At 42.5% G+C, this 26,894-nt stretch overlaps 8 protein-coding genes across 9 annotated transcripts; 4 read left to right on the top strand and 4 right to left on the bottom strand.

Moving 5' to 3' along the window:
• Window positions 1-1,241: 1,241 nt before the first annotated feature.
• On the top strand, window positions 1,242-2,863 carry LOC132266069 (forkhead box protein I1-B). Its single transcript, XM_059766900.1, has 4 exons — window positions 1,242-1,492; window positions 1,553-1,739; window positions 2,193-2,543; window positions 2,604-2,863. The coding sequence occupies exons 1-4, from the start codon at window positions 1,242-1,244 to the stop codon at window positions 2,799-2,801; spliced, it is 987 nt and encodes a 328-aa protein (XP_059622883.1). The 3' UTR covers window positions 2,802-2,863.
• Window positions 2,819-3,821, bottom strand: LOC132265757 (probable aminoacyl tRNA synthase complex-interacting multifunctional protein 2). The gene is made up of 2 exons (XM_059766529.1): window positions 3,610-3,821; window positions 2,819-3,558 (listed from the first exon to the last, which is right to left on the bottom strand). Exons 1-2 carry the CDS (start codon window positions 3,748-3,750, stop codon window positions 2,872-2,874), a joined length of 828 nt encoding a protein of 275 aa, XP_059622512.1. The 5' UTR covers window positions 3,751-3,821; the 3' UTR covers window positions 2,819-2,871.
• Window positions 3,822-3,860: 39 nt separating this feature from the next.
• LOC132265758 (uncharacterized) lies at window positions 3,861-5,218 on the bottom strand. The gene is made up of 2 exons (XM_059766530.1): window positions 4,839-5,218; window positions 3,861-4,639 (listed from the first exon to the last, which is right to left on the bottom strand). The coding sequence occupies exon 2, from the start codon at window positions 4,615-4,617 to the stop codon at window positions 3,961-3,963; it is 657 nt and encodes a 218-aa protein (XP_059622513.1). The 5' UTR covers window positions 4,618-4,639; window positions 4,839-5,218; the 3' UTR covers window positions 3,861-3,960.
• Window positions 5,219-5,990: 772 nt separating this feature from the next.
• Window positions 5,991-7,491, top strand: LOC132266064 (farnesyl pyrophosphate synthase-like). The gene is made up of 4 exons (XM_059766894.1): window positions 5,991-6,045; window positions 6,111-6,172; window positions 6,232-6,372; window positions 6,664-7,491. Exons 1-4 carry the CDS (start codon window positions 5,991-5,993, stop codon window positions 7,489-7,491), a joined length of 1,086 nt encoding a protein of 361 aa, XP_059622877.1.
• A 1,500-nt stretch (window positions 7,492-8,991) lies between these two features.
• LOC132266063 (farnesyl pyrophosphate synthase-like) lies at window positions 8,992-9,834 on the top strand. The gene has a single exon (XM_059766893.1). The coding sequence runs from the start codon at window positions 8,992-8,994 to the stop codon at window positions 9,811-9,813; it is 822 nt and encodes a 273-aa protein (XP_059622876.1). The 3' UTR covers window positions 9,814-9,834.
• A 1,125-nt stretch (window positions 9,835-10,959) lies between these two features.
• Window positions 10,960-19,703, top strand: LOC132255715 (uncharacterized). 2 transcript variants are annotated; one of them, XM_059751842.1, is made up of 6 exons: window positions 10,960-11,156; window positions 11,770-11,886; window positions 18,159-18,614; window positions 18,881-19,107; window positions 19,175-19,294; window positions 19,356-19,703. In XM_059751842.1, the coding sequence occupies exons 2-6, from the start codon at window positions 11,866-11,868 to the stop codon at window positions 19,522-19,524; spliced, it is 993 nt and encodes a 330-aa protein (XP_059607825.1). In that variant the 5' UTR covers window positions 10,960-11,156; window positions 11,770-11,865; the 3' UTR covers window positions 19,525-19,703. The 2 variants fall into 2 exon arrangements, with proteins under 2 accessions (XP_059607825.1, XP_059607826.1); XM_059751843.1 differs by lacking the exon at window positions 10,960-11,156 and adding an exon at window positions 11,163-11,371.
• A 1,903-nt stretch (window positions 19,704-21,606) lies between these two features.
• On the bottom strand, window positions 21,607-22,846 carry LOC132266061 (alpha-(1,3)-fucosyltransferase C-like). The gene is made up of 4 exons (XM_059766891.1): window positions 22,346-22,846; window positions 22,179-22,294; window positions 21,694-22,121; window positions 21,607-21,641 (listed from the first exon to the last, which is right to left on the bottom strand). The coding sequence occupies exons 1-4, from the start codon at window positions 22,844-22,846 to the stop codon at window positions 21,607-21,609; spliced, it is 1,080 nt and encodes a 359-aa protein (XP_059622874.1).
• A 168-nt stretch (window positions 22,847-23,014) lies between these two features.
• On the bottom strand, window positions 23,015-24,111 carry LOC132266058 (alpha-(1,3)-fucosyltransferase C-like). Its single transcript, XM_059766888.1, has 2 exons — window positions 23,540-24,111; window positions 23,015-23,474 (listed from the first exon to the last, which is right to left on the bottom strand). Exons 1-2 carry the CDS (start codon window positions 24,109-24,111, stop codon window positions 23,015-23,017), a joined length of 1,032 nt encoding a protein of 343 aa, XP_059622871.1.
• Between the last annotated feature and the right edge of the window lie 2,783 nt (window positions 24,112-26,894).

Raw genomic sequence — 26,894 nt, 5'->3', positions numbered from 1 at the left:
AAGGCAAAAATACTAATATTTATCCTTTTTCTAGGTTATGTAATAAATCTAGGATAGATTTAGTGACTAATTCGCATTTTAGCACATCAATTCTTATGCTCAAGTCTAAAAGATAAAAAACATTGCAATTCTACAAATTTAATGGCAAGAAACACTACTGAGATCAAACAAACCCCCAAAAATAGTATTTTTTAACTTGGAAAGTGTTGATTTTCAACACTTTTCGAACGATTTTGACTCTGATTTAGCAATTTTGAGTTTATTGACAAGTCATAAGAGATGATTTTGTGATCTGGAAAGCTTCGAGAAATCATATATTTTTATCATATATTTAATCCTTTTTTTTTATATGAAAAAGAGTAATTTGTGATTTTAAATAGAAAAATCAGAACTAAAACTACCGAAAATCACGAAATAACGACAATTTTTGTATTTTCCAACTGTTAGTTTCGTGCAACTTCTTGTAGTTGCATTGAACCCAAATGTTGCGGCCATTCAACCGTCCTTTCGGGACACAGAAGAACGCTCTGAAATCACACTTCTTCCCTCAACATATGGCCAATTGCTGTTCCAGGTCTCGCTCCAGGTCCGCTTGCACGTGGGAAACAGTGAATAGGCAGCGATTGACGGTTTCATGGGCGATGAAATTGCGGCAGGTGCAACTCAATTGACATGCTCGACTAATTTCTCATTCCTTCTCGCTCCAAAAGGGGTTCCGCGAGGGGTTGATTACGTCACAATGACCAGCGTCCACGTACTGCACGAAAGTAGCGCCATTGTCCTGTCCATTCATCGACCGCAGCTCGTGGGCACTTCAGTCGTCCTCAGAGGCAATTTCCACGCCAAAGTGCTGACTTCCTGGCCAAGTGAGGCCTCCTGTGGGCTCTGAGATCGCACAAGAGGCGCCAAGTGTCGGTTGGGGGATGAAAATCGCAGCTTGAGCACTGCGAAAAGCACGCTCGTTCGCAGAACTTTTCGCCATGAAAATGTCGATCAAGTGTGAGGAAATTGTCGTGCTGGCAGAGGAAAAAGTGTTGTGCGAGTGAAAAAGTGTCCGCCAAATGGTCAGGAGAGTGCAATAATTGTGAAAAATCACGTCTAAGATGAGTGATAATTCGAAATTCAAGATGGAGGACGTTTTGCATTCTCCATTGCTGTGAGCGAAGACGTTTTTACCGCGCGTGGAAGAATTGCGTATTGCGTGGCCAAAAAGGGTGGAAAATTCCATGTGACTCCCAATGATGGCCAAAGATGAGACAAGGGGCGCGGAGAGTGAGTCACCCGACTCTCGCGCTGGCCGGAAGCGCCCCACGGGGGCGTCTTTAGCGGGCCAGCCGGCCGAGGACGGCGGCCAGTTCGACGATGACGAGAACGAACTCACGAACCTCAATTGGCTCACGGAGCTGAAGAATGGCTACATGCAGCTGGCCGATGGGCCCGTCCTGGACATTCCCATGACGCGCTTCAACAAATTCCTCGACGAGCTCCGATCGTGAGTCACGCGCGCCGCCGGCGCCACTGCCAATTCTAATGCCGCCCCTCTCTGTCACAGGGACCGCGACAAGTACAGGCAGGACGAGGAGTACTACAAGATGAACGCCCAGACGAAGCCACCCTTCAACTACGCGCACCTCATCGGGATCAGCCTGATGGAGAACGGCAGGATGACGCTGCAGCAGGTGTACGACTGGATCCAGTCCAGCTTCGCCTACTACAGGCTGTGCAACACCAACTGGCAGGTGAGCTGGAGTCGCCCAAATCCTCCCCGGCATCGAGTCTGGGCACTTTCCCTGCACTTCATTCAATCTCCGACCAGTCGCGCGACCATGTTTTCCCTGCTTGAAATATTTTTAAGCTCTTCTTATGGCTTTAATAATCGTCCTTAAAGGTCATTTGCAGGTCATGCATGAAAATGAATAGGAATACCGTCGGAAACACCTTTGAAATTCCCTCAAGAGTTAGAAAAATTATTGTTTTTAAGTATTTCTGGGGTTTTAAGAAGGAACATTTCTTAAACTCGTCTTAAACTCCCAAAAAGCTGCGAAATTTTCATCCTTTTTCGATGTTTTCCTTTCTTTTATCTACCAAATCATCCTCTTAACTTACAAATATTGAATTTTCCTTCGAGGAAAGCGATTTTAAATGCCGAATTATGGGCGATCCGCTGACCTGCATCCCGCTTTCCCTTGCAGAGCTCCATTCGGCACAACTTGTCTCTGGGCTACTTCTTCAAGAACACCGCGCGCGGCGGCAACGAGCGCGGCAAGGGCGGCTACTGGGAGCTGGCGCTGGACTCGCGCAAGTCCTACAAGAAGCGCCACAAGAAGGCCAAGAAGGCGGAGAACGAGAACGCCAATGGACAGCCGCCGGGCGGCCGGACATTCCTGCGGCGCGTGAAGATGAAGAGCCAGCCGAAGACGCGCGTTCAGGCTGCGAAGGCGGCGGCGCCCGGGAATTCGGCCGCCGGCCAGGAGCCGAAGATTGCCAAAGACACCCCGAGCCTCGTGTCGGTGTGCCCAGAAGATGTTTCGCTCAATTCAAAGGTGTGATTTGCGAGAGTGACCGTTAAGCCGCCATGATTTTCTACTCCATTTTTTCGGCAGATTTTTGCGGAAAACGAAGTGCCTCAGCCCGTGGATGACGTCGAGATTCCCTACTTCATCAACACCAGCTCGCCGAACGTCATCGTGGAGCCTCTGCCCTACAACTTGCCGCCCCTGGACGACTACAACTTCACCACGTCCTTCAACGAGCAGAGAATCTTCGAGGACTTGCTGGAGTACGAGAATGAGTTGCTGTAGTGAAACTCTTGTGATGGTTAGAGAGAGAATTTACTTCAGTTTTCAGTGTGATTAAAGATTTTCACCCAAGTTACAAGCGTCCCTCAATCTCCTTGAGGGCCGCGTCCACCTTCGCGATCTTCGTGGCGTTCCTGAAGTTCCTCAGCGCCGAGTAGATCGCAAAATCTGCCGTTCGCGAGGGCTTCTGCTTCTTCAGGGCGACCAGGAGGCGATCGGCGGCCTTCGACAGCTCTCTCTTGTCCTCGTCGAGCGCCAGCAGCTGGTGCGCCAGATCCAGGACACCGTCATCGGCCTCTGAGGGCTTCTCGAGCACACCGAGGCGCGTCAAGTAGCGAATGAAGTTGTCCTCGCCCCAGAAGCTTCCCGCGGAGCCCACGGTGACCTGGAAGGTGCTCGGCATGCCTGTCTTCCAAATCACCGTCACGCGGACGCCATAGCATGCGCCCAGGCGCAGAATCTCATCGGCGAACTTCCTGGCCTCCTCCGGAAGCTCACTCACAGTCGAGTGCGTGTAGAAGTCCACGAAGAAGGCCAACCCAGTCGCCCTCTTCTTCAGCAGGAGCAGGAGACTGTACGGAATCGCAGCGGGATCGACAGAGATGACGAGATCCGGCGGAAAAGGCGCCCTCGCTGGCAGCTGAAAAGGCTTCCTGCAGATTGGAAGCTCGTTCTGCAGCAGAGTCAGTTGTCGTCGCAGTTCCTTGAGCTTCTCCAGCAGAAGCTTCTGCTTGGCCTCCAGCTCATTGAGATCACTCTCCTGGAAGGTCGAAACGTGAGGATTTCACCGGAAAACACGACCTTGACTCACCCTGTCGATATTGATGCTGCGCTCGAGTTTGGCCAGGAAACTGTCCGCCAGACTCTCAGGCGGATTGGTGTCCCTCATCGCGTACATACTCTCGGCCTTTTCCACCTCAAATTCCGTCACAATTGGCTTCAGACTGTACATATTTTCCCTTGAGGAAAAATCTTCACAGCACGGAACGAGAGTGGAGGTTAGAATCGCATCGGGCAACTCGTCGACGAATCGATGATTCTGCGCGCCTTTTTGCATGCCAGTGAAAACGCGCAAATTTACCACAGTCGAATAGAATATATATCAAATGTAAAATATAATACATGATGTCTTGTATTTTGGCCAAGAAGACGTCGTCCTAGATTAAATGCGGCTGGCAATCTCCTCGGCCACCACCTGGATCTTGCTCCTGGACGGGCTGCCGGAGCACGTGGAGCGCGTGCCGTCGTCGTGGCAGCTGCCCGAGGCGCCTGGCGTGCTGTCGTGCGGCGAATCGGCGGCCCTGGGCTCGCTGGGGCAGCGCTCTGAGCACCTGATGGTCAGATGGCGCGCGCGCACGTGCTCCATGTGCAGGCGCATGGAGATGTGGCCCAGGCAGAAGTAGGCCAGCGTCAGCGAGCCCACGACGGTGAGGAAGACAAAGCCGTTGTACATCATCACGGCCAGCATGAGGCCGTAGCCGAGGGTGGTGTGGAAGAGGAAGACCAGCGCCTCCTTGGACAGCTGGATCAGCCGCCTGGCCTGCGGCGAGCCGAACACCACGGTGGGCGGCGGATCCGTGAGCAGAGTGTCGGACTCGCCAGACGGCGGAGCGCACTGGGCGCGCGGCTGCTGCGCCTGACTTCGGCGGAGGCTCTGCAGGCGGATGAAGATGTGGTGCACCTTCAGCACCTCGTAGAACACGGCCAGGCACACGAGCAGCAGACAGACGCCCACGAAGGCGCCCGTGGACACGACACTCCATCCTGAGAACAGAAACTCGCCCAGCGACGCGTCCCACCAGAACGTCATGCTCTGCATCCTCACCAGCGGGGCTTGTAATCTGCGGAGAAACACTGATAAGCGCGCGTGTTGACACAGAGAGATTCCAGACTCCGGAGGTAAACAAAGGCAGCTGAAATGCCAACGAAAATGGACCTTGGCGGCCGTTGCACAACTCCGACTGACGACGTTAGGCGCAAAATAGAGACCAACGAAGAGAGGCAAAATAGAAAGTGAAAGAGTGGCGAAGGTGAACAAACCTGCGAGTGTGGATGGCAAAGTGCGGAAGGACTTTCGAAGCTCGTCCTGCAACTGGAAAGATTCACTGGGATGCAATTGACTAGGCGCGAGTGTTTTCACAACGAATTATGAGATTTCCCGAGCATTTTCACACAACCTACTGAGATGGCAAAATGTACACACGAGAGCGAAGTAAACTTCTTGACACACTCTGATAAAGAGGCGCACTCGCATGCCAGCACACGCACAGTCAGCATGCTTGCATGGCTGTTGCTGGCAAACTCAAATGCGCTGGATTTGTAACAGTCAATCGTGTCAGGACTAAAATTTTTATTACTCATTTTCTTAACTCAATGCGAATCTTTATTTGATCGCTGTTGCCAAACTTGCTAGACTTTGATTGCACACAATTTCAGTGAAATCAGTGAATCTCACTTTCGTGTTTGATAAGAAATTGTAGCGAATACGAAAAACATACAAAGATTGTGTAAAATTCCCTGTGTTTCTTTTACGTCTGACCTCAAAATTTAGCATCTTTGATTTCGCATTGTGCGTGTGTTGAAATTTTGCACACATCTTCATCAATTCCGCGAATAGTTTCAACATGGAAGTATATTGAATATTTGTATATAAGAAAATACCCAAAAAATTCCAGTTTTTTAAATCACTGATAATAACCTCATTTCATTATTTGTTTCAGAAAATATCGGCAATTGCATCTGTAAAGAGAAAGCTTCATTCACACTGGTTTTTTTTCATTCAAATTTAATAAGAAAGGACTGACTTTGTGTTGTAAAGTTGTTTGTGAAATTGCATGCAATTCGTATCGACAAGTGTCGATAAGTTCAACCTTAACTTTCTTCATTGATAAAATGTTTCATGCTCTTGACTTTAATCATTTCCATTTATTAAAAAGAAGAAAAAAAATGTAAAACAGTAAATAAACCAAAGTATATAAAGTGTAAAATTTGCATTTGACTTTTGTTGTGAGTGGTTAAGTTGGGGTCAAAATATTCAGCAAGAGATTTACATATTTTGCATGGATGAAAATCGAGCAACGCATCAATTGCATAACGATATTTTGGGTATAAATTGAATCGAAGTCCGAGGCGAATTTTAGTCTGCTTTTAGTCGTGAATTAAGTGAAAAGTGAAGTGTTGATCGTGCCCAAAATGGATTTAGAGGATATTCAAGCGATCAGAGAAAAGAGCGTCATTTACGATATTGGTTAGAAATTGATCTGTAGCCTGAAGTTATCGTCGAATGCAATAGTGAAACGTTGTCTTTTCCAGTGGTTGCCGAACTGAAAGAATTGGCTTTAGCTCAAGAATACGATGCGGATTATCTGGAGGAAGTGAGTTAAGTTTGCGTGCTGAATGGCTTCAAAACCTTGATGAATTTTCTCCTCGATAGATGTTGAAGTACAACAAGCTAAATGGAATTGCTTACACTGGGATTTCTCTATTTAAGTCTTATCAGTTGATGGCAATAGAATCGCGACAGACGAAGGAATACTTTAGACTCACAGGATATCTTATCGCCATTTCGGAAATTGTATGTGAAAAAAAGTTTATTTAACATTTCTTTTTCCTAATATGCTAAAAATTTCTATGTTCGGACAAATTTCGTATTACGAAATATTGGTGTTCTGGAAATTTTACGTTTCTAAAACTAGTTTTTGGCTATTTCTCCACTTCAAAAAGCGAGAGACAAGAGGAGTGTTGGCCAAAAACCATATGTATTGGGGACAATGATCCCAAATGCGAATTTCCAAATGCAAAAACGACGTAACATGGAAATTTAGCCACATACAATTAAATCACAACCACACACTTATCCTTCTAGCTCATAACCGCTTGGACCCTGGTTGATGACATCATCGATGGCAGTGTCTTGAGGTTCAGGAAGAAATGCTGGTACAATGTCGTCGGCGTTGGACGAGCAACCAACGATAGTCACACCTTGATTTCGTGCGTTTATATTCTGCTCAAGAAGCACTTCTCGCACTTGGATTGCTACGCCAGTCTGGTGGACTTGATGACCGAAGCGATCTGGAGAGTCAGTCTGGGACAGCATTTCGACGACAAGATGTCCAGGGAAAGCTTCGAGAAGTTCACGCAGGAAAACTACGACTTGATATTGAATGGGAAGGCCTCGTTCTGCTTCTTCTTCCAGCACGGAATGGTGATGATCCTGGCAGGACGCACGGAGCCGCGAGCCTTCGCCAGATCGCGAGATCTGTTCCTGGAAATCGGCTACTTGGCGCAGGTCATCAACGACTTCTGGGACTGCTACGATTACATGGATTCGTCCTTCAAGAGCGGCACCGACATCGAGTCCGGGAAGTGCGGTTGGCTGGCCGTGCAGTGTCTCAAGATGGCCTCCGAGGAGCAAAGGCAGGTCTTCGAAGAGTGCTACGGCAAGAAGGATCCGCAGTGCATCCAGAAGATCAAGGATCTCTACGACGAACTCAACCTGTCGACGCTTTACTTCGACTACATGAAGAAGAGCTGCGCGAATCTGGTGGCAAAAGCCATCGAGAATCCGGGCGAAATTCCATCTGAAATCTTCAAGACGATAGTAAACTTTTATTTTAAGAGAGAAATACAATTTCCAAACATCATCGCTAATTATGATGTAAACGGTGTTAAGCAGTATAATTGTGGAATTTAAGAGCGATTACAGACTTGCTGATAATCCACGGGAGGGTAAGCGAGAGCGCGAGTGTGAAAGACAGCTGGTTGAGCTATGAAACGCTACTGATCACTCGATATATCGAAAGTTCAACCGATATTTATGGGATTCTCGATGATAGCGCGCTCGGACGGAAATTCGCCGAAACATTTCACAGCTCAAAACGGAGAAAATGGCGGATTTCTTACGAATGATTTCCTTGGCTCTTAAAATCATTCGATTCTCCAGAAAATCTTTCATTTTCGCAATTTTATCGTAAAATTCCACGCTTTTTGACCAAATAAACAAATCAATTGATAGCTGAGAGCAGAACACGAAGCTAAAGTGGCGCTAGTGTCAACAAAGAAGAATATCCTCTGAGTGTTTATAGCGCCAATTCAGCCACAAATTATGACTGATCCACATTTGAGTGTGTAAAAGTGCAGATAAACCACGACTTATCGCTCAACTGACCTTTACACACTTCAAGCTCATCAACGGAGGATTGATCCGAGTCCGCGCCGATTCTAGGGTAATCTGCAAGTCTGCAATCGCTCTAAGAAGCATCAGTGTACATTTGATGTAAAAATACAATTGTAAAAAAATGAGACTAAAATATATGCAATGAAATAAAAAAAGAACGTTTTTAAATTGCAAAATGAACATAATACCTTCAAATAGAATCATTTCATGTTGTATTTATTGCAAAAATTTGTTTTACCGACGTTTTCATCACTTTCTTCGCTGATAAAGATTTCAATGCTCTTGACTCTTCGCATTCTTTGGTAAGTGATAAGACAATGTTGTATAGTAAATAGAACGGAAAATATATGCGAATAGAATGTCGACGTCAAACTGTCAATGAAATCATGATTATGTAGTTAAAGTATTGATTTCAGGTCAAAATATTCAGTAAATATTTACATTAAGAGTCAGAAAAATGTCTAACGCATCAATTGCATAACGATATTTTGGGTATAAATTAAATCGAAGTCCGAAGCGAATTTTAGTCTGCTTTTAGTCGTGAATTAAGTGAAAAGTGAAGTGTTGATCGTGCCCAAAATGGATTTAGAGGATATTCAAGCGAACAGAGAAAAGAGCGTCATTTACGATATTGGTTAGAAATTGATCTGTAGCCTGAAGTTATCGTCGAATGCAATAGTGAAACGTTGTCTTTTCCAGTGGTTGCCGAACTGAAAGAATTGGCTTTGGCTCAGAAATACGATGCGGATTATTTGGAGGAAGTGAGTTAAGTTTGCGTGCTGAATGGCTTCAAATCTTGATGAACTTTCTTTCGATAGATGTTGAAGTATAACGAAATAAGTGGAATCGTTTACACTGGGATTTCTCTATTTAAGTCTTATCAGTTGATGGCTATAGAATCGCGACAGACGAAAGAATATTTTAGACTCACAGGATATCTTATTGCCATTTCGGAAATTGTAAGAAAATATGATCTTAGAAATCAAAATGGCGGTTCTAACGCTTTTCTTCTAGCTCATGACCGCTTGGACCCTGGTTGATGACATCATCGATGGCAGTGCTTTGAGGTTCAGGAAGAAATGCTGGTACAATGTCGTCGGCGTTGGACGAGCAACCAACGACAGTCACACCTTGATTTCGTGCGTTTATATTCTGCTCAAGAAGCACTTCTCGCACTTGGATTGCTACGCCAGTCTGGTGGACTTGATGACCGAAGCGATCTGGAGAGTCAGTCTTGGACAGCATTTCGACGACAAGATTTCCAGGGAGAGCTTCGAGAAGTTCACGCAGGAGAACTACGACTTGATACTGAAGGGAAAGTCGTCATTCTGCTACTATTTTCAACTCGGGATGGTGATGATCCTGGCAGGACGCACGGAGCCGCGAGCCTTCGCCAGATCGCGAGATCTGTTCCTGGAAATCGGCTACTTGGCGCAAGTCATCAACGACTTCTGGGACTGCTACGATTACATGGATTCGTCCTTCAAGAGCGGCACCGACATCGAGTCCGGGAAGTGCGGTTGGCTGGCCGTGCAGTGTCTCAAGATGGCCTCCGAGGAGCAAAGGCAGGTCTTCGAAAAGTGCTACGGCAAAAAGGATCCGCAGTGCATCCAGAAGATCAAGGATCTCTACGACGAACTCAACCTGTCGACGCTTTACTTCGACTACATGAAGAAGAGCTGCGCGAATCTGGTGGCAAAAGCCATCGAGAATCCGGGCGAAATTCCATCTGAAATCTTCAAGACGATAGTAAACTTTTATTTTAAGAGAGAAATACAATTTCCAAACATCATCGCTGATTATGAAAACGGTGTTAAGCAGTATAATTGTGGAATTTAAGAGAATAGTTTCTGTAGTGAAGCAGAAAATTTAATCTTATCAGTCGATGTAGTGCAAAATGAGAAGCAGAAATGAATTCTCTGATAATGAATAAACATTTTACTTCAATCTCTCCTTCATCTCAAACTTTGACGGCCAAAGCAAAGGAAAGTACTGCGCGTCAGTGAGAATCTATCTCCACTCTTCAAACACTTCAATCTATTATCTAACTTCCGTGAAGGCAATCGTCATTGGAGAACAGAGACAAGAAGTGCCAACAAATGATTTCTTCAGCAAATGGTTTTTTTTGCAACAGAAGCAAATAAATGGACAATTAATGTGGCTTTTCTGATTTCCTCACCAGTGTTGAATTTGGCTCACGAGAGAAGCCATAAAGTGTACAGGAAGTTCTAAAAGGTCGGGCAGCAAAAGAAGGGAGACCAAAAGAGTAACGACACGTTTTATTGTCACTGAATTGTAACTGCCAATTAATTTCCAATCCATTTCTCTCTCTCTCTCTCTCTCTCTTTCTCTGAGATAACTTTAATTGCCGCCGAGATCGTTCTCATGTGATGTGAAATTCATCTCTCGAGAGGCACAGCAAAAGCCGTGCAACAGATTGCCGCGTGAGGTCAGGAATGGCTGCGAGAGAGCCGCGGTAATTGATCAATTTTCTACGCGCAATAATGTTTGTCATAAATGATTGTTTGAAATTGTAGTCTTTTTCCATGTTATAATATCAAAAAGACTTACGATTGACGAACAGGATTTATTGGAGGTTCAACGGCAAGAATCAGAACAAGGAGGCGGAGCATCTGAGTGGGCGTGTCTTAGCTAAACTCTTCAAATAAGCTTTCTGCAGACTTTGCAGCTGCAAGAGACGTTATATTTCAATCTATCAAACTCACCATCGCATTCGATGAGCGCGTAATAAATCCAGCGAGTTTTCTACATCGCTGGATTTGAGCATTTACTCTCCGATCGCGGGCAATTGTTGGGGCACGCGAGAGAGCCTCTGACTCTGACCGTCTGCGGAGACTCACCTGGTCAGCGCCGAGTGGCGCGAAACTGGGCCAACGGCGACTCTCTGGGCAGCCGTGCGGAATGCCGCCGAGAGGCGGCTGAGGTGAGTGCTCGGTTCCATTTCACCGGCGACACACAATACCTCCTGGCCTCTGAGTCACACTCAGAGAGCCGGAGAGAGAGAGAGATTGCGAGAGAAATGACGAGAGGGGGCGCCTGAGAGAGCCCAATTATCTGTGGGGCCGCAGAAAGGCAAAGAGACTCAAAACTTCAGTCTTTCATTGTTCAGTGAGTGAAACGCGCGAGATTATTGTGCGGTACGAAGATCGAAGAGCGCAAGCGTAAGGCAAATTGCTTCTTGTGTTTGGGGAATCCCTTGACTGTGCGGTGATCAGGACAGCGCGACGATTCCTCGAGGATCCGGGCTGCTGTTCTCATTGCCCAGAGCGCGTTAGAAAGTCGCGGGGAAAGTGATTGAAAAAAAAAACGGCACACACACCAAACAATCGGGAGTGAAAGACAAGAAACACACTCAGACAAATCACGCGGAGAGTTTGTGAGAAAATTTCCCAATATTTATCTTGCCATTTCCGCATATCATTTCCCTTGGAAATTAACTTGGTGGATTTTGCCAAAAAAAAATACATATACAACACATTTTTACACTTTTGCCGGGTCGCTCTGCATTGTTTAGGAGGGAAGCTTTCGCTTTTATCTCAAAAGTCCATAAATATTCACAGTTTTGCGCTGTTGTGCTGATGAGAATCAAGGCAGAAAGGGAAAATTTCGGGTGAAACGAGTTTGTTAGGCGAATTGGCAGTTCATTAATTACACCTTCTCCCTTTCCTCCCCACTTAACACAATCTGACATTCTAGAGAGATAAACACACACACATTCGCGAATTGTGGGTGGGAAATACATATGTTTAGAGAGGATATGTCTTTTTTCGGCAGGAGAAAGTCACACACAGAGAGAGAAGGCAATTTTCGGGCATTAGGATTAAACATTTGCCAAGACAACCGGATCAACAAGCAAGACAAAAAAGAAAAATGGGGCAAATTGACGTTGAGGTAAGTGATTATCAGTGGATTGCATCGCAAAATGTTCACTTCTGCACTCTCACGAGCACTTGAGATAAACGCGTCCGCGAAAAAGTCTTGTAGTTTCACCAAAAAATTTCTACCTTTTTCATCTCTCTTTCTTTCTTCATCTTTCTGGTGGATATTCAAATTCTTCTGCTGTGTAGTTTTTTTTTTAATTTAAATTTCTCTCCTGTCTCTTTTCTCGATCTTGCACGGGTGATTAATGAGCTTTCATTCCGATGATCTTGTACTTATGGCACAAAATCTCACGGAATTTGCACTTGATTTTTCACAATCCGACCTCAACTTCACACCTTTCCTTCCTTTTTTTTATTCTGTCACAAAACCATTGATGAGCGAAGTGAGAAAATGTCGCAAGACCACAAAGAGATCGCATCTCTGTGAGATTTCCTCACCTCAACACAGTAAATAAGTTCAATGCGACGGTGTGCAAGGGGCGACAAAGTGGCAATGAGCCACGCCCCTTCGGCAGCTCCGCCCAGTTGGAAGATTCACCGCGAAGATCTGCAGTTTTCCCGTGATTTCTGCAATTGAGCATGTGTTTCCGCTGTCTCATTAGAGAAGTTGTCAGCCTCTTGAGAGATCACAATGAGGTGCAAAGTGGTGCTCAAATTGATGGCAAGATATTGAGCAATTTTTAGCACCAGGAAAGTGATGAGACGCTGGCACACAAATCGCCGACTGTTGAGAGAGAGAGAAAAGAAAGTCTCCAAATATTGACCGAATGAAAAATATAGAAGAAAATATCATCTGATGACTTGTCAGTGTCAAGAGGAGAGAGACTTGAAAAGCTGCCCGTGAGTGTGTCATGCGATTGAAGGCAATTTTCTCTCATATTGATAACGCACATTTGCTGATGTGTTGGTGTGTGCAAATAAAGCGCGATTTAATACCATTCACGTTCGCGCCTATCGAGACCATATAATTGATGGCTCAGTGTTCAAGAAGAGAAACAGGGCAAAAAGAACAGCACTTTATCGTGGCAAAATACTCAGTCCGGTATTACTGAGCAATTAGATCATGATGGCTGATTGTGACTCTCTTCCTCCTGAACCATACCGAAAATTCGCATTCCAATCAATTAAGACTGCGCGAAGTAGTTTGTTGCTTGTCTGATTGAGAAATTGTAGCATTATTCAGTCGAATATCGCTTTTGCTGATGGTTTACAGTGACGGGAGAATGAATGGCACACTCTAGAGAGTGCAGGGCGTGAGCGGGTGAAATGTCTCATTATCCACTGAAATGACAGTGTAATTATGTTTGTCATGGCCAGAGAGAGAAGGTGGGAAAAAATACCTCTCGCAACTCTTGATTTCAATGATCAAGGCAATTGGGCAAAAACACCCGCTTATCAGAGATAATTTCCTGCACACACACGCGCACACAAGGCAATGTTCTGACGACGAAGGAGAGAAAGTGATATTAAAAACCATTGCTTTTTGCGGCGATGACTCAATTGTTGGGCATTAGATGGGAAAACTGTGTGTGTGTGTGTGTGCAGTTTCTTCTGAGGAATGGGAAGTTCTTTCACTTTCACTCAATCTGCTGCTGAGGACCATCGGGGTATAATTGGAGCCATTCTCCGTGGGTCATTGAATGCAGCAATTGAGTAATCTTCACCTTGTCTCGAGCACTTGATGATATATATTCCAATATTGATTACAACGCGCGTGACTTTTGGAATTGTTTGCCTGATAGAAAAACGCGCAATTTTGCCGCGCTCTCTAGACAATAAAATCGATCAATTTGAGAATGTGATAATGGCCCAAAAAAAAGGCACGGTTTGCTCTTCCCTTCACCATAAAAATGTGGAGTTTAGGGGATTTTATTATTATTGAATTTCAACCGGTTTTCCTCGAAACAAACAATATTTGTCAAATGCAAATAAACTGTCTTTTTTACTCATTCAGCGCTAATGAGCTGCGAAATATTCCATCAAGGGGAAGACAATATGCTCTTATTGTGTACACCACTTAAGGATCCATACATAATTTCGTTCAAAATCCACTTAAAATCGCTCTTTTGGGCGTCTTTTCCAACAATAACCTCAAAAATATCACTAATAGAGCATAAAAGACTTCAATTGAAAGCTTTCTAGGTGATCAAAATTGCTAAATCAGAGTCAAAATCGTGCAAAAAGTGATCTGAATAAACATGTTTCAAGTTCAAATCAATATTTTTGAGGTTATATTCAATCTCAACACAATTTGCAGTGTTTCTTGACATCAAATGGTCAGAAAAACAATGTTTTTCGCATGAAAATACCTAATTCTGCCAATGATTAGCGATCTTTTCGATGTTAGCATAAGAATTGATGTGCTAGAAAGCGATATATTCACTGAATCTGTTCTTGATTCATTACATAACCTAGAAAATTATTATTTCTTCGTATAATTCTAAAGAAATCCTAAGAAAGTGGATGTTTAGTCAGTAAAAGAAGCTCGCAGGAAAGGAAGATTATGAGTTTTTGGACACTTATGATCTGTACATCACTTCTCACTGCATTATCTCCCCCTTGTATTCCACTAAAGTATAAAGTAAATAATCGTGGAGAGTAATTTACCGGGAAGTTCCTCTTATGAAATCGTTATCGAGGCTCTCAATGATATAATAAAAATGGTCCAGAATTCTCAAAATACTCTTAAAAGTCATCAAAGACGCTAAGCCGCTTATTTCCTAAGAAAATAACAACGAAAGCAAGTCTATTTGCGCAATAAAACTACAAATAGTTGTTAAGAATCGTGTTCACTCCACGGATTTACTCACATAATGTCAACTCTGAAGCCCACCAAAAAGCGTCTTAAAATATTTGGAGGCGAGCAGTGATTGCCTGACTTATGCAATTTAATTCAATGTGATTAACATTGACTTTTGTGAAGCTGGTTGCGTGTTGAAGACTCTCTTTTAATGGGCAATTGTGTTTGGCTGGAAGTTCCTGAGACGAGAAGTCTCAGACAATACGTCATAAATCCGCGACCACGAAGTGTAGAATAAGAAAAGTTTTTTTTTCATCTTTACGTGCTGAAATCACCAGCCCATTAATGCCACACGAGAAGACTCGCGAGAAGATTTGATTCAGCACAAATCACGCTGAGGCTAGATAAAAATCTCATGATCACTCGTGTGGATCTCGTGCAGTGTCTCAAGCCAATCTATGTATAGTTTTGATGCATGAAATTTCGACTGTACGGGTTTCGCTTTCTTTTTCCAACTCACTAATCAATTAAGATTGTTTTCTTTTCATCTGGACTGTTACAATTTTTCAATCCAATGCGATAAACATACCGAAATAAATCATTCCACGATGATTTATTCTTTTTTTCTGTCTCGCATTTTTTCTGCCTTTGCTCAAGTAAATGAAAATGCTTTCTTTCATTTTGATGCAACACGCTTTTTGATGGGGATTCGTAGCCTTGAGAGTGAAAAGCTCAAGAGGCAATTAGAGAAATTCCACGTGATAAAACTTCCCGCAGTGACGCGCTTTATGAGAGCCTCGCAAACACTCAATTGCACCGAATTATTGAAAATAAAGCAATTGTGACACCATTTGTGGCAAGAGTAAATGTTATTAGTTTATCTTTTATCAGTGCATCGCTTTGTAGTCAATGACAAGAGCGCCAAGAGTGTGGGAAATATTGTGCGTCATAAGGAAATTGCACTCAATAATGGTTTTTCCACCAAAGAATCCGCCCACTCAGAAGCTCCGCCCACTTATTGACCAATTTATTGGTTTGGCAGAAAATGCACATAATATTCAATATTTCTCATTGTTTGCAATGTTTGTCACAGTTGCAAAATATCTATCTTTGATTATGTTGCATTATACAATTACGCAATTCTTCAGAATGTTTCGCAAGATCTTGAGTTGGGGCTCTTAAAACGCAAGAACAGAAAGATAATTAAAAACTTTCCCTGGTAGTTTACCCTGACTCTTGAGTTCTTAATGCTGTGTTTTGAATTACAAATCATGCCCATTATTATACAGTCCAGGTGTCTGCGGAGCTCAGAAATCCAGCGAGGCGAGGAGATTGGACGCGATATCACGATTCTAAGACGTTCTTACAATCTTGCATGTCTTTTGTTGTGTATGTGGATTCTTGTGGTGGTTTCGACTGTGGCAAAACGGTACGCCTCACTTTTTATGCACTGTCTCACCCATTCGATAATGATGATGACTCGAAAACCAATTCTATTCGCTTCTTCTTCTTCATCCTCTTCCGGGGGGCAATTTTCTCCGTGCAATTTCTCGCGACTCCCTGTCATTTCTGCGCGATGGGAGTGAAAATGCTGTTAATGTGGTTCAGTGTGGCGTGAAGACGAAAATTAAAGGTCACTCACCCTCCTCCTCATCGGCGAAAGGTGTACATAAATGGCGAGAAAGAAGAAAAGATGGAATTTCCTCGTTTCTTCTGCAACTCCGCCGCGTTGCATTTCTATTATTGCAATTTATGCAATTATTTATCTCTCTCACCAAGAGCCCAAGTGCAATTCTCTTGCCTGAAGATGAATAAGAAAAAAAAAGTCATCGTATGAATACAGAAGAAATGAGGAGAAACTTTTCCCCGCGCCTTCAATTCTGAATACAATTTTCTAATTGATCTTTCACACTGATTTCCATATAAAAGCACATCCAACACTCTGGCATGTCTCTGCTAAATCCACCCACATTTGAAGTGCATTTTGCAAAATATTTCCACCCAACAATTGTGGGCATTTCTTTCATATATATATTTTTTTTCGTACAACCGCCAATTACACGCTTTATCACGTGGAAAAACGATAGTCTTTAAAATTGTGAAGGCAGGAAAAGAAATACCACCACAATTTACACGTGTTGAAATGAGAGCAAAAATGTTTTGTATTATCTGGGCAAATCATTCCAATGTCTTGAGCAATTTTCACAGACTTTCAATGTTTGTTCAAATCATTTCGCAAAAAAAAATAATGTAAAATCACATGGGAATTCTCGCAATTGAACAATCATCCATTTTCATCAATTTTTACTCCACCCACCGACGCAAGTGGCCAGCTTTGAGGTATGAAAAGCCCGCGGCTTCCCTCATGAACGCATTTTCTCCCTCTCTCACACACTGTTGGCGATCTTGAGAAAATGCACTTTTCAGCTGCACACGAAGGCGAATGGCATTCAAAGCACACAACAAATTGGCATCGAGATTTACCCTCAGAGATTGCTCATTAATTCGGGCATTCGCGAGAGAATTTCATAACATATAAATGAGATCGAATGTGAAGGAATTAAGTGAGCAATATTGATGGGCAAAAAAAAAGCCATTTTCCATCTGATGAAGCCCAATCAGAAAGTGGAAAAAACTCCCAGAGAAATTTCCATGTTTGAGAGCTCGCCAAGGGCACTTTGTGAATTACCGCGGGAGATTGAGAGAGAGATTGCATTAAGAAATTTGTGATAAAAAGGGTATTCAGCATCCGCTAAGATGCAATGAGAGCTGTATGGAAAAAAGAGGAATTTCTCTGCTGTAATTGAATTAATGCTGCTGGGAAAATGCTAAAGTAAAGTGTCTTTTGAGGGCATGAAATGTTGTGTTCCTGCAATTCAAACACAGTCACAACTCAGGTGCTCCTGAGCTGATTTTAAGAATATCTTTGCTAGTTTTTAGAACCTCTAGTTTGTTGTATGAAAAGCCCTTCAATATAACTGATATTTTCTAAGACACGCGCACAAAAAAACGCAACAAAGTAATGTGAAACTGGGCGGAGTATTTGAGTGGGCGGGGCTTAAAGCAGGATATTGATTTCTTTACAATTTATGACTTTGTAGTAAAAACAATTCTCCAGAACATGAACAGCGCAGAAGAATGACTTGCTAGATTTCTATTTTGACCAATAACTTCTCTCTCTCTCTTCTATACTTCTTCAGCCACATGACAAAAGTGGAACGGCACGTTTAAGGTTGTTGTAAAAGCATTATAAGATAGAGAAAAATTTCACCCAATTTCCCGCACAAAGTGAGTAATTGTATATGAAATGGCACAGTTGGTGATCTTGAGCATCTCTTCATCTAACATTTCCCAAACTCTTCTGCTCTCCTCAATCAATTTCCAATCTTTTCTGGGTTAATGAGGCGAAAACCATATGAAAATATGGCCACAAATCCAACTAACATTGCGTCAGGTGATGGATAATTGATGCCTTGCGTTGCGCATGCCGGATTGCTAAATTGATCATTTTCCGCGTGGCTAATGATCCTCAATATCTGCAGAGTCCGATCGTGCCGCCGCTGATTGACATCAAGGAGCGCCGTGAGGATCCGCTGAGGCGCATTCAGGAGGAGATCAACGAGGTCGTGAGGCGCGAGCGTGAACTCAGAGCGGCAGCGACTCGCATTCAGCCGCTCAAGGCGCAAACGATCGCGCTCACGGACGACTCTGGCGTGTCCACGACATCCTCGAGTCCTGTGAACGGTGTGTCCGCCGAGGAGGAGGACAAGATTGCAGCGCCAAGGTCGGCGCAGCCCTACAATCGTACGCCCACGGCCTTCACGTTTGTGCCGCGCAAGCAGAACCTGAGCGGCCGACCGGAGATGCTCACGCGAACCATGTCCACGCCGCAGATCTTCCAGCCGGCGCCCAATCCGCGGCGCGGCCTCATGCAGCGCTTCATCGCGTCCCGCGGGCGCATGAATGGGAGCCAGCAGCAGTTTCCCATGGACAAGAAGGTGAGGAAGTGGGTGTGATCGCGCGGAAGTGCTCTGAAATGACTTTGTGAGCACTTCAGGGCGTAAGTTCATGGCAATTGTGGGAAATGAGTAGTTTTTTTTACCTATCAAGGCCGCTTTATCTGAAGCTAGAGAGCTTGAAATTAATTTGTCACTAAAAGACATACATTAGGGGAGTGTGGAGCAAATATGATGCTACCATGAATGAATAAAGAATATAAAAACCTTTCACTATCCTGTATCTGATCTTGGCTTTTCCTTTTCAGACAAGCAACGGAGCTCCAATCCTTCTGTCGCCAATAGCAAAGACGTGTCCTCCGGTGATCGAGCGCGATCAGAATGGGCGACCCATTCGACGTGGTTATGTGCCCGTGGAGGAGAAGATACAGAAGGAGTTGCGCGAAATGAAGAACCGCGAAGTGGAGCTCAAGCAACTCCGGAAACAGTCTCACATGCGAGCGTCAAATCCCGACCTTCTCGACGAAGGCGGCGAGTGAGTTCATGGGTTAAGAAGGAAGGGTGTAGGACAGTCATATGACACTTGTACTCTTGCTTCACAGTTTCGACACAGACGATGGATCGGACAGGGATGAGGAGTCCGGATCTTATGGGAAGATGACGGGAGCCAAGTCCATCAGTGAGCTCTGTGACAGTCTCACGAGTTCTAGTCTCTCGCCAAGGTAAGAATTGAGTTACTTCGCCTTCTTCCGACACACTTAAAATCATGTCGTTCTTCTGCAGAAACACTCCGAGTCCCAAACTCGATGCACAGAATCACACGAAACTGCGTCCAGCTCTTTCCCTTGCTCAGCTTTGCGACGTGAATCCCACTGAAGCTCCTTCAGCGCCCTGCCTGATTGCACAGTGGGAGGACTTCATCATGAAGAAGCGCCGAAAGAATGTCTACTAAAGTCTGCACGCCAATTCAGAAATTGTACCAATATAAAAGAAAAAAAAAACAGAACTGTGAATAGCTTCCATAACTGCAATTGTCCAAATTAGTGCTAATATTTTTGAGCCCGACTATTCTTTTTTATATATATAAAAAAAATCCATGCCGAAGATGCGAGAGTAGAATTTGATATGAAATTGCGTATTATTTTTTAAATTCTTTAAGTATATTTCTTATATTTTATCACCTCTATTGTGAGATATTTTGTTATCTTGAAATTAGTTGGAAAGTATTAGGATGATTTTTAGGGAGTAATTTTTGAAGAAGAAAAAAAAGTATTGAGATTGTAGAAATTTTTTGTAAATATGATGAATTATAATAAAAATGATTTATTGAAGTATACAAATCACAAATTATGGATGTGAAAAAGTGTAGCTGAATAACCCGTCATTACCCTATGGTTTGAGCACTGGCTAGATTTCAAATTGTGTTTCTGCTGTCTCTTAAGTTTCTAATTCAAATACTGGCTGTTTATCTTATGTTAAGAGAAGATGTTCGCTATAAGCAGAAGAAATGCAATGTTTGTGAAATTCTCTCAGAATTGAGAGTTATTTAGTGTGACAATGGGAGTCAAAGTCAAGTATTTAACAAGTTTACTGTTCTCTTTTACTGTTTCCCTGGCAAAATGTACTTCGAGGGGAGTTTTTTTTAGAGACGGTCAATTTCCTCTTTAATTGCCAGCAATTTGGCGGAAATTAAGAGGGGTGGAACTCCAGTAATTCAGGTGAGTGAAAGTTTGTTTTGTCTCTGGGCGCGTGAAAAATGAGGTGGAATTTTCCCTTTCAACCTGACGACAGTGATAGCAAAAGCACGGGAAGAATTCATCTCTGCCGTGCCAAAATCCAAGTGAAACTTTTGTTGTGCTGAGAGATTTTCTTTTATTGTGACACACGCACGCCATGGCGGAGGAAGAAGGAGAGAAGAAAAAAAAACGTACAAGAAATTGTATTTAATTCCCTCCACTTTGCCGGGATGAGGCGCAGAAAAGCAGCACTGCGGAAAAGCACGGATGTTGAGAATGCGCCAAGGCAGATGAATTGGGAAAGTGAAGAGATGAGGAAAAAAAACCAACAAACAGAATGGAAATTTCCCTTTTAAACTGCCACAGTGGGTGGGGAAAGTGTGTGTGTGTGTGTGGGTGTTGGGGGGGGGAAAAGGCAGTTCCTCCACGTCTAATGGACGTGAAAGAGAGACGCTGGTGTGTGTTTGGGGATGATGAAAATGCTGGTTAAAACCGTGAAAGGGAAAAGTGAATAAAATCGTAATGAAATTTCTTCTTCTCCTGTGACGATGTTGCTTCTTCTGCTTTCGGGCACGTGCGAGAGACGCATGAAGGCGGAATGGATATAAATAAGTAAATGAAGGCTGAGGACTGTAATCACAAAAGGAATCTAATGAGAGACAGAATTGAGAGTGGCTCGAAAAGGCGTGAGATTCCAACTGGAAATCTGTTGATGTGATATCAAACAGTCGCTCTTTGTGAGATTGTGATAAGAATAGGAAAAAGAAACTTTCATGCAATGTGCGCGACTGTCACAGCCACGATTTTCAACTGATTCTCGCAATTGAGAACATTTTCAAAAGGTCTCTCCCAGGGGGAGATAATGCAGTGAGAAGTGGTGTACAGCTCAGCAAAAATACCTAAGAAGTGGAAGTGTTTCAATATTGGCAATATTTTTTTTTGCTTAGAAAGCAGTTTATAAACCAATTTGTTCATATTTTTGGATAAAAATTTGAAATTATTTTAATTTAACCTAAAAAAAACATTAAAGAATTTTCTAGGTTATGTGACTAAATAAAGCTAGATTTAGTAATAAAACAACCGCCAAAAACATCAATACTGTTTAAAATATATAATTTGTGTACTTGAAATGATTTTTTAATAATTATTTATTATTCTTTAATGTTGAAAATTGTTCTTGTTTAGGTTATGGTCAGAAAAATATCCAGATAAGCGATTTGAAGCAGTTTTTGTATCACAATATCCTTGTTGATCTTTTTAAATGTTTGAAGAGTTTGGTGTACAGATTTTAGCTACAATTATCCCCCCTTGAGTCTCTCAACTCTTAAGCAATCTGCCAAAGACATGACGACGATTCTAAAATTTAATTTCAGGTACAGTTTTACATTGATTATCATTCAACCATGAACTGATATTCTTATAAATCCTGACAAATTGTCCTTCATTCACATCAGAAGTGAATTCGTGAAGCTTCTTGCACAGATTATTCAATGTTATTCTAGTCGACAAGGTTTTGTAGTGTGATTTCCACCAGAAATACTTGATGTATTCTTCAGGATTGTTGGCCAGATTTCTTAGGAAGTTCGCTAAGTCTTTCGCAGTGGCGAAATCATTGGCGTCAATGTAAGATTGAGGAGGAAGAAAGTGTGAATAGTTTGCACCGCCGAAAACCACCGGAACAACGAAGTATTTCATGATGTTGAACACTTTCTCCGTCAAGTAATCTTTGCAGAGTGAATTCTCAAACGAAAAATAGAAGAAATATTCCTCTTCCACTAGTTTGTAACACTGCTGTTCGTCCGTTCTTTCACATCTGCAAGAAATGTGTTGTTTTAGTAAGATTTCTTCACTCAGCAATCACTTCGCATACTTTAGAGTGCCACATTTGCCATAGACGTCAATGTCTACGTGTTGCTGCAATGATGACACGACTTCGTTACGCTTCGATCGAGCGTTGCAGTTCGAGACGAACCACGCGGCAGTCTTCTGTTTCTTCTCGATTGTCTTGAGAAGTTCTGCACGATTGTAGTCATAGACTGGAGTCTTCCACAGCGGCGCCACGAGTTCACTCACGTAATCAATGCTCTGATTGCTGATGAAGCCGTAGGGCCAGTAAATGTCCGAATCCCTGCGATGCGTCATGGTTAAGTTGTACTTTGAGATGTCAACGGAAAACTTGTGCATGGCAAAGAAAGGACTCTCATGTTCCGCCAAAACGTAGTACTGATGCGGCGATCGCACACTCGGGAAGATCTCATCAGCTGACCACGGTTTGGATCCACTGAAAACCACCGCGTCGAATTTCCTCAAGTCCGGGAAATAATTCTTATCCGACGTCACAACACATTCAACGTCCAAATTCACAATAGGAAGAATCTTCATCCACGGCGGCACTTCGTACATCAATATGTACTTTGGCACACTCTTCGTCACTCTGTAATCATCAGGTTTTATGCTCTCCTGCAGGATTAAGTAGAGAAAATGCAGGAGAATCAGACACACAATAAAAACAAGATAGCATTGATATATTCCTCTCATTGCGATATGAAATGCAGCAAAGTGCGGAAGAGACTGAAAAAAATATTACTTCTTCAAGCTATTAAAACACATCGAGGCAATATATCTCTATTTGATCAGATGTTCTGTAATCTCATTTTTACCAGAGATGATTTGTATACAAAAACAAATTGATGACAAGACTTTTTCTCAAGTAAATTTTATTCTTGACTCTTCTTCACATTGATTATCATTCAACCAGTGACTCATGTTCTTGTAACTTCGAATAAACTGCCCACCATCGATTCCAGAACTGAATTCGTGAAGCTTCTTGCATAGATTGTTGTAAGACTTGAGCGTCGACAAGGTTTTGTAGTGTGATTTCCACCAGAAATACTTGATGTACTCTTCAGGATTGTTGGCCAGATTTCTTAGGAAGTTCGCTAAGTCTTTCGCAGTGGCGAAATCATTGGCGTCAATGTATGATTGAGGAGGAAGAAAGTGTGAATAGTTTGCACCGCCGAAAACCACCGGAACAACGTAGTATTTCATGATGTTGAACACTTTCTCCGTCAAGTAATCTTTGCAGAGTGAATTCTCAAATGAAAGGTAGAAAAAGTACTCTTTTTCCACCAATTCGTAGCAATTTTCTGTATTCTTGACACTACATCTAAAATGAAATTAAGACATGAGTAAAATATTTTCAAGAATCAGCATTGATTATATGTAATTTACTTGAGAGAACCACAAGAGCCATAAATGTCAATATTCACGTGTTCTTTCATTGCCGACACGAGCTTGTTTCTCTTGGATTTAACGTCACAGTGAGACACGAACCAAGCTACCGTTTTTCCCTTCTTCTTGGCTATTGCAAGAGCTTTCTCTCGATCATAATCATTATATACTGGAGTTTTCCACACCGGAACTACAAGATCACTGACATGAGATTCATTGGCATTGCTGATGAATCCGTAGGGCCAGAAAATGTCTGAATCCCTACGATAAGTCATGGTTAAGTTGTAAATCTCCAATGAGGGGTTATTGGAAAATCTGTGGAGTGTGTAAAAAGGACTCTCCAAGTCTGCAAAGACGTAGTATTGATGCGCTGATCGCACGCGAGGGAAAGTCTTCTCAGCCAACCATTCAGTTGATCCTGTGAAAACAATTGCGTCGAATTTCCTGAGATCGGCGAAGAAAGTCTTATTCGATGTCACAACACACTCAACATCCAAATTCACAATAGGAAGTCTTCTCATCCACGTTGGCACGTCATAGAGCAAAATATACTTTTGCACTTTTGTCACCATTTTGTATTCCGAATTATTATTTTGCTGTGCAAAAAGGTAAATTAAGTGCAGGATTAGGAAGAAAATAAGGAAAATAGAAAAACATTGATATATTCCTCTCATTGCGATAAGAATTCTAATACAGTTTGATTGAGACTAAAATGAGTTTTTTGTTTCCTGCTCAACATACTCTTGAAAATCATATGTTTTCTTATTTGGTCAAATGCTCTGTCTCAATTTATCTGTTAAATACAAATAAGACAACGTAAAATTATAACCAAGGCACGGAAACAAAGAATAGCATTTGAATATTTGATCCAAGGAGGAGATAATACGTTTTATAATCTGTACACCACATTCTAACATTTTTAGCACATGAAATTTTTTAGATTTCTTAAGTTTTTATTTAATATTTCCTTAAGAATACATTGAAAAGTGCTTTTTTTAAAGTATATTTCCGACCATAACCTAAAAAAAAACACTAAAATATTACCAAGAGTTCTTTAAAAACTTTGTTGATCACAAAATCATTTATTATCATTTACCAATGAATTCAAAATTGCTAATTAAGAGTCCAAATCGCCCAGAAAGGTTTCTAAATAACCATTTTCCACATTTAAATGACTATTTTGGTTACATAAACTAGAAACTTGCCTAGAAAAGACTTATTGTGATTGTTTCCAGAACAAAAATGGAAAGAAATCCAAAGAATCGAGACAATTTGTCAAGAAAAAAGCACTCAGGAAGTGATTATTGTAATTTACTGAACATTTTCCAAGACTTCCATCGAGCTGTACACTTCTGATCATACTATCTCCCCCTTGATTTGACCCATATTTGTGATGATCGACGACACGTTTCGGTAAGAAATGTTAAAAATTTCCTGTCTTTGAACTTCTTGAAGCTCACGGATCGCATAAAGTGTGCAATAAAATGTGTATAAATATTGTGAGAAGAAAAATATCATATTTCTCGATAAAAGACGTGAGATAATTTCAGTGATAAGAAAAATCACAATTCAGCAGTGAAATTTAGACACTTGAGAATGGCGATGAAAATATACCCAGGAAAAGTTTTGCACTAATTAAGCCGTGCATGCGAGATAAGATATAACTTTCGTTCACCTTTCTTTCATTGCATCGCAGCCTTGTTATCAGTGACGGTGTGAAGATATTTATAATTGGGAACTTTGATTACTCGTCAAAGTTGGGAAAAGTGTGAATTTTCATCGTGTTCATGACATTTTTCACCCATTGAACTTACTTAATGTCAGCTCGGTGGGGTGAGATGGAAATTTCAGAGACAATTTACTCTTCGGTGTCAGTGTCACAGCGTGTTTACGTGCCTCCAATGCACACTCGGGGTGCTCCTCGTGCACATTTGTTTCCTGGAAACTCGTTGGGGTTGAAAGGAGCCTCGAATGGGCGACGGGATGGGTGGAAATTTGAGAAATGGGTGGCTGAATGCGGCGAAGACGGGTGGTAAGAGATATGAGCTTTTGTATTGAATAACATTCTCAAAGTATCTCTTTCTCCTCTTGCCTGGTGACATAACATATTTTATACTCTGTGTCTACAACATCGATAAATTTGTTGTTCCGTGACAGAGTTAAATGGATGAGTTGCTCTTGGTTTTGTGCAGTGATGGGACGACTGACACGAAAAATCTATTTTCCCTTGTCTCTCATCCCCCTCCAAAACACACACACCCCTTTCCATTTCCACATCCGCTCGGCGAGCGCAACAAGAGTGCGGACACCCTTTTCAAAGCCCCAACTGCAAAATCCCCACGCAGCCTCTGTAATCCACCCGGGGATTCCCCGGGATAATGGGGCAAAGAATGAATTCTAATTAAATTTAATAGTGTGTTAGGATGGATGAAGAATGCCACATACTCGGGGTATTTATTGTCAACCACAAACTACACATAAATCATATGATGTTGGGGAAACATTGGCCAATTTTCTCCGCTTTATCACTTTGGCCGCATTGTCGAATATTTTCCACTATAAAACCGTACCCACCAAGTGGATTTACGACAGCGTTCCACAGGACAATGCTCAAGCAAGAGGAGACTCCATTTCATAATAATAATAATAGTAAATTTCCACAAGCGATAAATTATATGCTGAGAACTCCACAAGATGCTGAGGCTTCATTGCTTTTTTCAAGTGAATTAATATCAAAGGCGGGGCAAACAAATGGGCGGGGCTTGTGTTTGTTACGGCAAAATATGAGATTGAAACCAAGAATGTGATAGAAACAAGACAAGTTACAGTCCACGAAGGCGTCATTTTTCCGGGAAATAAATTTCATCTTTAAATATCGATAAAATCCGCGCTTTATTTCGGAACATTCTGGTTCTTCGAGCCGGATTGACCCAAGAGAAAACGTCTCAAAAGCTTTACGTTCTCGTGACAACTTCAAGTGAATCCACCGCAAGTGAAGATGATGAATTGGACTTGGACGATGTGATTAAACGTTTTGAGACCCTCAAAGAGGAGGCTGAAATCCTTGACTGGTCAGAAAAGACCACCAAACTCACGCTCAATATGTCTCAGAGTCAATTTAATCAGGCTCTGAAGGAAGCCTTTGAGCACGGACAACCCTCGAAGCCCAAAGTTGAGAAGGAGCAACCAAAACTCGATAGGAATTTTGAGGAATGGCTCATGTTCTACTCTTTTGGTACAAAAACAATGTTATTTTTCCTCAATTTGCACTCATTTGACTTTCAAACAAGTGGAAAATAATGATGTGTGCTAAATAAAATATTCCACAAATATTCGGTGAATTTTTTTTTTATGT

Source organism: Phlebotomus argentipes, unplaced genomic scaffold (assembly GCF_947086385.1).
Source record: "Phlebotomus argentipes unplaced genomic scaffold, Phlebotomus argentipes genome assembly contig_5, whole genome shotgun sequence".
Lineage (NCBI taxonomy): Eukaryota > Metazoa > Arthropoda > Insecta > Diptera > Psychodidae > Phlebotomus > Phlebotomus argentipes.
Note: the sequence above shows the minus strand (reverse complement) of the source record. Positions and strands in the feature narration are given on the sequence as shown.